Source organism: Pinus tabuliformis, chromosome 5_1, assembly GCF_031772625.1.
Source record: "Pinus tabuliformis cultivar Carrire ecotype Pingquan chromosome 5_1, CPIR1, whole genome shotgun sequence".
NCBI classification, from domain to species: Eukaryota; Viridiplantae; Streptophyta; class Pinopsida; order Pinales; family Pinaceae; genus Pinus; species Pinus tabuliformis.
In genome coordinates, this window is record NC_142305.1 from 630107045 (window position 1) to 630119469 (window position 12425).

Sequence of the window (12425 nt, forward strand, 5' to 3'; positions counted from 1 at the left end):
GTTGTGGATCATTCTTCCGAGATGAGATGAGATGAGACATATGATATACTCCTTTAGGTCATGGAGCTTGACCTAGAGACTAGTAGGGTGTGTGTGATCTTTACCAAGGTCAAGTGTGACTGACATGGACTTGGTTGTCGTAAATCAACCTCCCCTATCATCAGTTGTGTATTGAGACATCATTGTTCAGCGAAGATGAGAGCTATGGTGCAGTAGGAAGTATGCCTCCCTAGCTGAGAGGGAGTATTAAAATTGGATTGTGATGCTTTCCTTATGATGAGACATATGAGAGGGAATGAAAATACCTCCCTGGCTAAGAGGGAGTGTCAAAAATTTTAGCCATAGTTGGTATTTCCATCAATGAAAAAAAAGGTAATTGAAAATTTGAATTTTATTTTTGCCTCCAAAATCTACAAGTCGGACTTATAATATTTCAAGTCAATTGGACCCCCAATAAAGCACCCATTCAACCCCACCTTGGAAGTCTATAAAAAGGAGAGGTTTCCTCCTCATTTGACACATCAATTTTTGTCTTGTCTATCTCTGATCCAGCAAATTTCTGAAGGAAAAAGGAGGGTCGAAATTTCAGGAGGGTTTGGGATTTCTTCTTTCTCTTGGGTATTGGTTTGGATATTCTCTTGATGTTGCTTCTGATGTATTGATGAACTATGGACTTTCTCTCTCACATAAGGAAAGCTTTTTGAGTTTCCCCCCTTGTGCGGTTTTTCCCTAACCTTGGGCCTAATTTCTGAGTCCCTTGTCTCATTGTTGCATTGTTATCTTTACTGCACTTTTTAATGTGTTAATGGTTGAATTTTCTTCTGTATAACTTCTTAATGATAGTGGATAGTGTGTATGTAATTAATGCTAATTAATCATAGAAAGTAGATATCTGTTTAAGAAAATGCTTCTAGTTTGTGTATGCTAGAAATCAACAAGTTTCTCGCTTATCAGGGCTGGGACATTCAAGAGTTCTTTTATTTCAAAAGAGTATGAAATGTTGAGAAACTGGGTGATAGCTAATGAAGGGGTTAGAGCTCATGCTAGTCTTTTATCACGTGCTTACTGCTTACTATGTCCCAACCATCTTTTGCATTTTTCTTTTCTTTATTTGTGGCTTCATATGCTTTTATGTTTCTTTCAGCTGGATCAACCACTTAGGGCAAATTTCCTGACCCCTAACCTAGAGATGAGGATAAAGGGTCCCAATCCCAATGACAAATAACAAAAAACCCAAAGAATGGACGTCGATAATAAGGGAAATATGTTAAGTGTCAAGAACAGACTACCTTGCCCACGCTACTTCGATCAATGCTTCCTATTAGTGCCTCTTCTGAAGGAAGGACCACAAGGGAGGTCAGGGTCAAAGGATAACTTCCTAGGTGAAGCATGGGATCAAGGGTACAACCTAGACGGGTCAATCATCCAGCTTGGCTTTATGATCCACATTAGTATGCCCAAAACATTAAATGAAAGCACACAATTACAGAAATGGTTAATGTACCTTCTGATATATGTCCCACCTTCCTTCAAGAAGCATGCCAAATGGGAGAGAGAACTGACTGGAGCATAGGTAGAGAGCTCTAATATAAAGCTATCTGTGAGCCAGCAGAGGACTGCTGGCTGTATGGCTGAAAAATGGGGAGAAAAATTTTCTCCTATGGATTACTCACATTTTGTGATAACAGTAGACTCATATTGCAACAGCATTATATCATCAGGATAGAGTGTATGGTCACTCCTTGCAGAGTTTACAATCCCTAATACTGAGTAATAATAACCAGGTAAGCATGTAGTTGAGTGGTGTAAATATTGTAGATTATATAACCATCTTTTTCATATTGCAATGAACTCCCAAGGATGCAGACTTTTTTAATCCCCTTTTTTCTCCAATCACAAAAAAAATCCTAATTAATCAAGAGCCAGTTTTCCAACCATATGTAAATAAACAAACCAAATCAATCCAAAGCTTCACCTCATTAAAGCAAAAAGACAGGCGCCAATTTTCACTTCACTTCTCAATATCTGACTTAGAACTGAAAAATGAACAGCATGAAGGACACAACTGAGTTTTATGCTTCTTGTTATCTCAAATGCATCAGTAGCTGATAGAAAGGCATATCATGATTTAGAAATCAACTTCCACTCAGAACCTTCTTTCATGTTTATAGCAAAAGTTGTAGCCGAGACTCTTTTACTAATATTCAACCCGAATAGATAGTAAAAAGAAAACCCATAAGATATGGGAGAAAAGAATACCAAGAACACTTGCAAGAGTATGGTTAAGGAATAAAACTGCTGAAGAAATGTATGAAAGCAAAGGGATAGCTGAATAGAACATACAGCTGATAACTTGTTAAGTGTACTATCAATCTGGACAAAGTAAGCCTCTAAAAGCATCTCCAGTTCCTCCACATCAAGAGACTTAGTACCACTGTGGCTGCTGCTACAAGCGCTGCTGTACTCATTTCTACTTGATGCTTTAGTTGCAGCTAACGGACCTTCAACAGAGTTACCAGAAGAGCTTAGTAGATTTTGTGGATCAGTATGTCTCTCAAGCAGTGATCTGAGAAAAAAATGATTTGTATCAGTGCTTATATGTAAGACAATGTAAGGTAGGATAAATTTAGTAATGTCTGTAAATGACCCAAAAGTAGGTCAATGAGACTCAAAAGTATGATCCAGTATATGCAAAAGGAGTGCCAAAACATCTACTATAAGCTGAAGGGAAAGCATAAATGAGAGAAGCTAAACTAATGCATGAGAACAATAACCCAAATCAAGACCATAACCCTAGAATAAAAAGTGTTGACATTTCCCTCCTCTGTTGCAGGAGCCTATTACTTTCAAGAAGAACCAAGACAGCAGTATCTCACCTTTCCTCCTCTGCATCAGACTGAGTTGGTTCATACTCCACTCCATCTCTTCCCCCATAAAAGGAAGAGGGTGAGGCATTTCCATCCAGATAATGCTGCCTCAGCTTATCAGTTAAATACATCTCAGCCATATCTTCGTCATCGTCAAGTAAGTGCTCTAGTTCATCTCTTACCTGTATAATCAAACACCAGTAGCATTATTTGGAATTATTTTACATAAATTTGTATATACAAAGCTACACATAGAGAGAGACTAAAAAATAGTGAAATAATAAAGCAGAGAAAACTCAATAGATTTGAATAAGCAAAACAACACAGAACATACTGGAAAAGTAAAGAATGATAGTAGAAAATATAAAACTTAACTCTTCACTCGCTATACATGCAAGCTTATTGGTTGAATAAAATTGAATTTTAGCAAGCAGATAATTAGGTACAAACTATAATATTATATATGTGAGTCAGCTATTTTGGGATCAATCCATATGCAATTTAGAACGCTGCCAATGCATAGCCACTAAAACCAAGCATGTTAATTTTTTGTGTAGCATACGGGGTATTCCAACATGACTAAAGGATCTCCAAGTTGGCCCTAGATGAATTTTTATTTTATTGAAAAGCTTGCCCCAGAAAGAAGTCAACTCGGCCAGCTAGTAAAGGGATGTGTCCCTTGGGTTGTCACACCCCTTGCACATGTATAAATAGATGACGTGACCTCCTTTTGTTGAAATTCGATTGTAATGTAGAATTTCTGATCTTGATAATTACTCGTGATGAAATTATTGTTCCTTTTTAGTTTTTCTTTGTTATTCATCAAGTAATCCCAAGGGCAAAACCCACAAGGGGAAACCAGCAATCATTTCCTTGTAAAATATTCAAACAGAGAAATCCAAGTCATAGACCAATTACCCAAGTGCCAAGTCAGCCCTCCACCAAGCAACACCTATCCACATGAAGTTTGTCCACAAGATGCCATATGTCTGTCCATAAATTTGCCACAAAGATGTAGTGTCATAGGTAACTCGGACTCCACAGAGATGTAGTGTTATTGGTAGCTCAAATTCCACAGAAGTATGGTGCAACAGATAGCTCAGATGCCACAGAAGTATGATGCTACAAAAAGCTCAGTTGACTACAGAAAAGTGTCTCAGGAAACTTGGATACCACAGGAAGGCATTGCAGAGACGTGGACTGTTCTTTGGCCTTCTCTTCTTGCTTGAACGATGGTATACAAATCCCTTCTCCTGTACTTCGGCCTTCTTCACTCCTTGTATACTTTTCAGACTGTAGAGATGGACGGCTTGTATGTTGTGTGTGCAAGTGTTCATGAGGGAGGATGAATGTCTTCTTTATATAGTCATCAATGAAGCCGAATGGGCGCCAAAAAGGGGCTGAGCCGACTTGGTCAACTTGGAGACACAAAATCATACTTAAAAATTCAATATTTTTTTCTTTTAAATGTCCAAATGGGATATGATAAAAATTAATTTTTCTTTTGACTTGAATACAATTTTTTTTCTTTACAAGATCATAATTATGAAAACCGAACCTAGTTACAATTTTAACACTCCCTCTTAACTACAGAGGTATTCATAATGAATCATCAAGATATTCTCAAGTTGAAGACTTCTATAAGAAAGGATCCAAATTGATAAACATCATCATAACCAACATTATCAAATTACTAATGCTTTGACACGTATGCTCTATCTCTCCACTAGATCAGAGCACAATGTTGGGAGACATTCAATAGGACACCACACTGCCTCTCTGAGGCACATACTCCACCTAGGTTCACCAAAGTAACTCCTCCACAAGACCATTTCCTACTTGTCACAAGGAAATGTCAATCTTGTTGACCACTAAAGTTGCACTTAAAAAAAATTGAAGACTCCACTGCACAAAGTACATTTCAGAACTTTTAGTGCATCCAAAAGTCCAGAAGTCAGCAAGGCTTTTAGCCCCTTCTCTCTTGTCTCTCTTCATTTTGTACTCAGATTCTCCAGCCATGGCAGGATATTGTAAGCACGATACTAGCATGATGAATAAAGCCATATAACAGGCTAGGTAGTTTGGGACTTTACTATCAAGTGAGTCCACTCTATGGAGTTTTTCTCATATCATTAATTATTTGTGTTTTTCAACATTGAATAACTAGTTGAGTTTTTCCTCCCTAGTTGAGTTCTTCGATCTAAGGTTTTGACACTACTTTGTAGATCTTTGACTTTGCTTTGAAGTCCTTTGAGGTTTGATCCTTGAGTGCTTATGTGTCCCTTGATAATATGCCCGCCCTTGAGATTGTCACCTTAGCTCTGAAAACATGTTAAGAAATCTAGGGCATCAAGATTAGGTGATTTCTCTATAATGATAACTACTTGTGAATGCTTTGATTTCTTTATGATTAGGATCTTCTCTTTCTTAGATTATTATAGTGTTTTATTTTCATCGAACAACTACCAATGCATAAACAATAAAGAGATAAGAGACATAGAATATAAGCGAAGCAAGGGCCAAAACCCCTCCTATTTGAGAGCAAAACCCAAACGAATTCTTCTTCTTATAAAGACTTCAATTGACAAATACCAAGACCAACACCCTTGACCTACTTGCCTCTCCAAGACCAAGTCACAAATCCCTTCTTCACTACTTCTTCTTCTTGCCCAAGTCAACACTTGGTCAAACTGCTTGCCTTCCTTTGTATTTTGGCTACCCTTAAGATTTCGGTCTTCCTCAACAGACCTACAATACTCGGTTGCCTGAGATTTCTGCAAGATCACACGTGTGAGCAAAATTATGGACTTCTATGGTGTATTCCTCCTTCACTTGTCTTGAGAACTTTCACTTGTAACTTCGGCCTGCAAAACTAATGATAGAGAGACCCTTCACTTATCTTTTATATGGCCTGGTGTCAACCTACAGAAACCATAGTTTCTGCCACACGTGCGAGAAAATTCACCCAAGAAACGGTACCAAAATTCTTCGTCCTTCCCTTCCTTCTTCTCGCTAGTTATGAGGTTACTCTCTTTCACTTTTCGAACCTCTTCTTGTTGCAGATTTTGCTTGAACGAAATTTTGTGTCTAGGATGAAGGTCAAGTTGCCTATTAATAGTGGTTTGCCCATGAAAATAAGCCAACTTGACTTGGAAACTAGGCCGACATGCGTTTTGGAAAATATCTTCTTCTCTTTTGAAAGCCAACTTCAAGGGATGTTTGTGACAAGGTTTTGGAGGGATTATGACACAAATAAATTCTCTTTCACAATGTGTAACATCCCCAAATGGGTCTTACACCTTTGACATTGACTCAATGAACTTTATGACTTCATGACTAACCCTAAAGGCTCACAATGGGAGCCTTAACTAAAATTAAAATTCCTTGCTCATGAAACCCATTAGATGAGCATTACAAAAATAATTTTATTTTTCTTCTTTACATTAATTACATAAAATCATAATTACACGTCATTATGAAGACCAAACCTAGTTACACTTTTCAACAAAATCGTCAATGATAACCCCTAGGAACATTCGCTTTGCATGTCCAATGGATAACGCATGCAATAGATCAAGCCTACTTAGTGATTTAAGATTTTTGCATAACATTAGAGCACAAGCAACATCATGATGCAGTATTCCACACATTAAACATAAAATGAAAATTTCACATAAGAGAGAAACTTACATGGCATAAAATGTATATCCATCCATTATATTTGCAAGAGAGAAGCTCCAAAATAGAATAACATCAATCCATACATCAAAATGCATCCAATTCGTCCTCAATAGCTTTTGTGAAATTCTCAAGAAGAGATGCCAATCCAAATCCAAGTGATCATCAAATGAAATGATCATCACATCAATATATATCCTCCCTAAGGGGTTCAATTTGCTTAATAAGGCCTAATAATGCCCCAACTAATAAAATAATGTGCCAAAATAACATTCCTTGGTGACAAGCCCACCAAGATAGCTCCATAATACAAAAATAAGAATCCTAAGAGGGCAAAATAATATATACAATAGGTCGAAGGGATTGAGCAGGCCTAGTGGAGTCCAATGTGTGCCAAGATGAACGAATGAGCTCCAAACATAGTGATAAAGGGGTTGTCCCCTTGATATCCAAGCAAATGACCTGTGGTGCCCCCAAGTGGCTATGGGGGCACGAAACATCCTCATGGTTCTCCAAATGGATTGAACAAACCTGTATCCCATCAGTAAGGGTTGGAAGAACAATGCAAGCCCTCCCATTGTCTCTCATGGTGAGACACATCCTCATCTGGACCTTGGATCAACTGCCAAGTGTGTGGCGCAAGAGTGGAGCTCACTGGGAAAGGTGATTCAGGTGCACCATCATCGTCAAATATGTGGAATACAAGAAAGGAATAAGTGAAACTGAAGGACCCCATGAAGTGGTAATCTGCTCTTTGTTATGGTGGAGACCCATGGCTCTCAATGCTCACCCTACAAATGCCAATATGACCCTCTAGAGGACTTGGACCACGTATAGGGAGACCAAACCCCAGATGAAGATCCACATGCAATCTTGTATAAGATCCAATGTGTCCTCTCACCTTCCAGTACAACCAAACATTTGTGCAATTGAGTAAATGAGCTTACAAATCATGGAATCAAGTGGAGACTTCATAGTGGCATGCCCTTTCATAATGGGCTTTGTTACCGCTTAATTTAGCAGGGGTCCTAGGAGGGGTTCCAAAGGGACTACTGCTAGATGAAGTGGCAAAAATGGGACAAGGACCCACTGTCACCTCGGTCAATGTCCCCTGCTCTTAACGAACTTTCACCAATGGGAGGAGTCTCGGTATGGAAATCACTAGAATGATGAGGTCAATAACGATGCACAATGTGATTTACAATGCCCATTCAAAGGAGAGGCTCAGATAATAGGTTGTTGGTTTTAGAAGCAAAAGAAGGGCTCTCCAAGAAAGGCTTGAGGGAAGGATGACCTCAGGTTTAGGAATATTCAAAAATGATGAATGTCTAAGATCAAAACTTCCAAAATCCTTCACTTGTGATTGATGTGTTTATACTAGGGTTCAAAGTGAGGAAAGATTCAATTAAAGTGTAAGCTTTGGGAGAATCTCGGGTGACTTTCCACGAAAAACCCCTTGAGAGAAATACTATAAGAGACTAAGGGTTGAGAGGTATACTCGTGATATAGGCTCATCCAATGATCACCTATAGTTAAGAGAAAAGGTTTTGAATGATGAACTGCAAAGTGCAAACTTTCAAGGGTTCCCTCTTGGTGTGATAGCTAGGGCATCAATTTATTTAAAATTCCACCTTCGGAATTCGTTCAAAACTGGAGGGTGCCTAGAGGAGACATAAATGAAGAAACTTGTCCAGGCAAAATCCTAAAATTCTGCCTCCCTAAAATTTTGCACCAAGCCCTAGAAAATCTCCTTATCCTTAGGGGATGAAGAAAAGAGGAAGAAAACAGGTGAAAGAATGATATTTCGTTAAGTTAATGTGATCACCAAGGATCTAGGACCAATGCCTAGTCTATTGGGAGAATGGAGTCAAGAATGAGATTGATTTAGGGTTTTGTTCTATCAAGGAGCCTAATTGCAGCTTCGCATGCCCTAATGAAGCAGCTACCCAACTACAACAAGGATTTATACTTCGACTTGTCAAATAATGGAGTTTTAGGGTTAGGTTTTCAAAGACAACCCCTAGGAACATTCACTTTTTCTTGCCCAATGAATAACACATGCAATAGATCAAGACTACCAAAGTGATTCAAGATTTTCACATAATTTAGAGCACAAGCAACATCATGATGCAGTATTCCATACATTAAACATATAATGAAAATTTCACATAAAAGAGAAACTTACATGGCAGAAAAAGTATATCCATCCATCACATTTGCAAGAGAGAAGCTCCAAAATAGAATAGCATTAGACCAAACATCAAAATGCATTAAAGAATCTCTAATTCATCCTTCAATAGCTATAGAAAAATTCCAAAAGAAACAATGATCCAAATCCACGTGATGATGAGTTACAAATGAGGCCTCACTTGTATTTATATCAATCTTTAATAGTTCAATGGGTCTAATTAGCCTAATAAACCCCTAAAAGTGTCTCTAATGTGCAAAATAACACCCTAATTGGTGACAAGCCCACCAAATAGCTCCATAACATGAAAAATAAGCCTCTCAAGAGGGTCATTGGAATGCCTAGTGAAGTCCAACCTGTGCCAAAATGGATGGAAGGGGTCCAAAAATAATGATGAAGGGAGTGGCACCTTGATCTCCAAGCAAATGACCTGTGGTGCTCCAAAGTGGTTTTAGGGGCAAAAAACCATCCTCGTGGGTTTCCAAGTGGATCGAACAAGCTTGTATCCCATCTACAAGGGTTGGAACAATGATGCAAGCCCTCCCTTTGTCTCCCATGGTGAGACACATCCTCATCTGGGCCCTGGAACAACTACCAACTGTGGTGCAACTGTGTAGCCGGCTGGGCACAGTGGTCCAAGTACATCATCATCGTCAAATAAATGAAACACGAGCAAGCATTGAGTGGAGCTGAAGGATCCCATGATGTGGCTATTTTCTCTGTGAAAATTTGGAATCTGGAATCACTACTGCAGCAACTGATTACGTTTCTCCTATTTGTTAATCACTGAAGAAAATTATTTATTGTTTCCTAGAGTAAACACTGAAATGAATACATTGTAGTCTACACCATTTATATTATAAATGGAAACAAGAAACCGAATAGGAAAGAGATACAACACATCTACTGTAAGAACCGAAAAACTGAAATACAGAAACAGTAAGAATTTTAAAGCAGGTACCTACCTGAACTGCTGCAGATGATGTTGCTTGCGGCTACGCTGCTCTAATTACCGGGAGACCAATTCCACCCAGCTAGACTGAGCAGAGCTTGGCTGCTCAATCCAGTAAGCTTCTCAACAGAAGCTCACTGTCCCCCGTGCCCAGAACCTCAGAATGCTTAAGCTCTTCCAATGGCCGACTTTCCTCCCTTCTGAATTCCTCCTCCTGGTTTTACCTCCGTTGTTCAACCCCCTTTCTCAGCTCATTCCTGTGGTTTATAACTACGGGTTTGGCGGTGGCCGCCCTCCTGCCTGCAGCCACCGCTTCCTTTCCTGCTGCCACGCTTCTGCCCACGTCTTTGAGACCAGAAGGTAATCCCTAGGTTCATTCACGAATCTTTAACTTTATTTACATTGTTTACCTTTCAATTTTATTACACTGGTTATATATATGTTTTTTTATTATATTACAAAGTTTGGTTTAAATTTATTTTAGTATAAAGTTTAATTTAAATTTATAAAGTTTGATTTATATTTTAATATAAGGTTTGATTTATATTTATAGTTTAATATGAAGTTTATTCAGATTTGTTTTAATATAAAGTTTAGAACTTTATATTAGTTAATTATTTATATTATTTCTTAACTTTTATTCCATTCCATTAATGTGATTTTTATCATTATTCTGGAGCATATAATATATATGTATATATATTCCTCTTGATCTAACCATACATTACGTGATGTTGATGAACGAGTAGAACTTCTTTTCCCAGAAGAGTCATGGTATTTAGCACTTATAATCAATTTAGTATAAAATACTAGTGCAGTGTATGCGACACTGTTGGGTCCCTATAATACTAGTGATTACCCCATTACTATTGTAGTTATACCCCTTATTTATATTGTTGTGCCCCTATTACCCACATATTGTTATTTCTGTGCCCCATAGAATCCCTCTATTATTATTTTTGTGGCTTTATATTATTATTGTTAGGTCGGCTGGATTATATTGTGACTCCTTAGACTCCTATATATAGAAAGGAGGTTTTGTCATTTGTATCATCCAAGAATTGTTCATTTATGTAATGTAAAGGAGGTTGCCCCCTCGAAGAGGCTGAATTCTAAGGCGTTGATCTTTCTTTTCTATCTTTTCTTGAGCTGGTTTCATAACATTTGGTATCAGAGCTTTGGATTCTAGGGTTTCGCTGCTCCAAACAGGTCATTGTGGCATTTTCGCTATAACTTTTTTTCTGTGACGTTTCAGAAGTCGAAAAAAAAAACCCATTTGAGAAGAAATCGCGCTGAACCTTGGGTCCGAATTTCAGAGTTTTTGCGCGATATTTTCGGAGATATGATCTGAGGAAGTTGGTCTTTTTGCAGACTCCTGAATTACATTCAAAACAGGTGACCTGGGGAAAATCGTCATAACTTTCTTTCTGGGCATCGGATTGAAATTTCGTAAGAAGGTACAGAAAGAGGACGGACTGTAGTTTTCTTTTATATATTTTTCAGAGTCAAAGGTTGAAACAGTGACACGTGGCACGTCGTACAAGTTCGCTCTACTGAACTAGTCTATAATCAAGTCACTGTGGGAGATTTCGCATAACTCTTCCTTGGAGAATCCAATTTGGGTCAGACTTGTGGCATTGGAAAGAGGACATAGAGGGCTACTACAGGTCACAAATTCAGAACTAGATGATCAGAAAGTACAGAGATACATCAGAGGCAATATCGAGCTCCTACAAGTGAAAAAAGGTGTGTAGATTTTCTTTAATTTTTGCTTAAGCTTGGTTTGAAAATTTATTTTGAAGGAATTCAAAGGGCATAGTAGAGAATTATTATCGGTAACTGATGCCCCGAGGAAAGAAAATGCAAACACCTAGTAAGGAACCTGAAAGCTCTAGCATGACTCATGAAGAAGAAGAAGAAATGCTACATGATATATCAAAATTACAAGAACAAGTGCAACAAATGTCACTTGCACAAAAAGCAACAGAATCTAAAATGGATGGTTTAAGGAAAGATGTAGAAGCTAAGATGGATGGTTTAAAGAAAGGTGTAGAAGCTAAGATGGATGGCATGGAAGCTAAGGTGAATGGCATGGACGCTAAAATTGATGGCATGGATGATAAGATGGATAAGTTGCTACAAGAAATAGTCACTAAGGGTGAAAGAGTACTAAAGGAAACTCATGATGAGAACAAAAGAAATGTTAATCATGATTCCATAGACTCTAATGTTGGATCGAAGACTCACCATGTTCCAAAAATCGATATGAGGAAGTTTGATGGCAAGGATCCCGCCACATGGATATTACAGATGGAGCAATTCTTCGATCTCAATAATGTGCAAAACACACAAAAGGTACGTATGGCAACTTTATATTTGGAACCAAATCAGTTTGTATGGTATCAATGGCTTTGTTCTCGTAAACAATTTATCACTTGGGCAATTTTTACGGAAGAATTGATAGCACATTATGAGGATACAAAAAGCAACACTTTTTTTAGCCAATTGATAAGTCTCAAACAAAAGGGTTCAATAATGGAGCACATTGAGGAGTTCCAAAAATTGAACATAAGGGTAAAAGATATTCCAGAGGAGCATAGGATTGATGTGTTCATAGGGTCTTTAAAGGATAATATCCAACATGATGTGCGCCTTTGGGAACCTGATTCATTAGAGAAGGCATTCAGGTTAGCAAGAAAAATGGAAAGCAAAATTATGGCAACTAGGAAGCATACCATTC

General features: G+C 38.1%; 1 protein-coding gene across 2 annotated transcripts in view; it reads right to left on the reverse strand.

The window, feature by feature from the left end:
* LOC149166529 (magnesium transporter MRS2-3-like) overlaps positions 1–12425 on the reverse strand; it is a 175727-nt gene that overhangs the window by 16327 nt on the left and 146975 nt on the right. For both annotated transcript variants that reach the window (XM_089432655.1, XM_089432654.1), the window contains exons 4-5: positions 2877–3049; positions 2344–2566 (exon numbers count right to left, since the gene is read on the reverse strand). In XM_089432655.1, coding sequence (XP_089288781.1) covers positions 2344–2566; positions 2877–3049 — 396 coding nt within the window. The remainder of the gene's footprint in view (positions 1–2343; positions 2567–2876; positions 3050–12425) is intronic.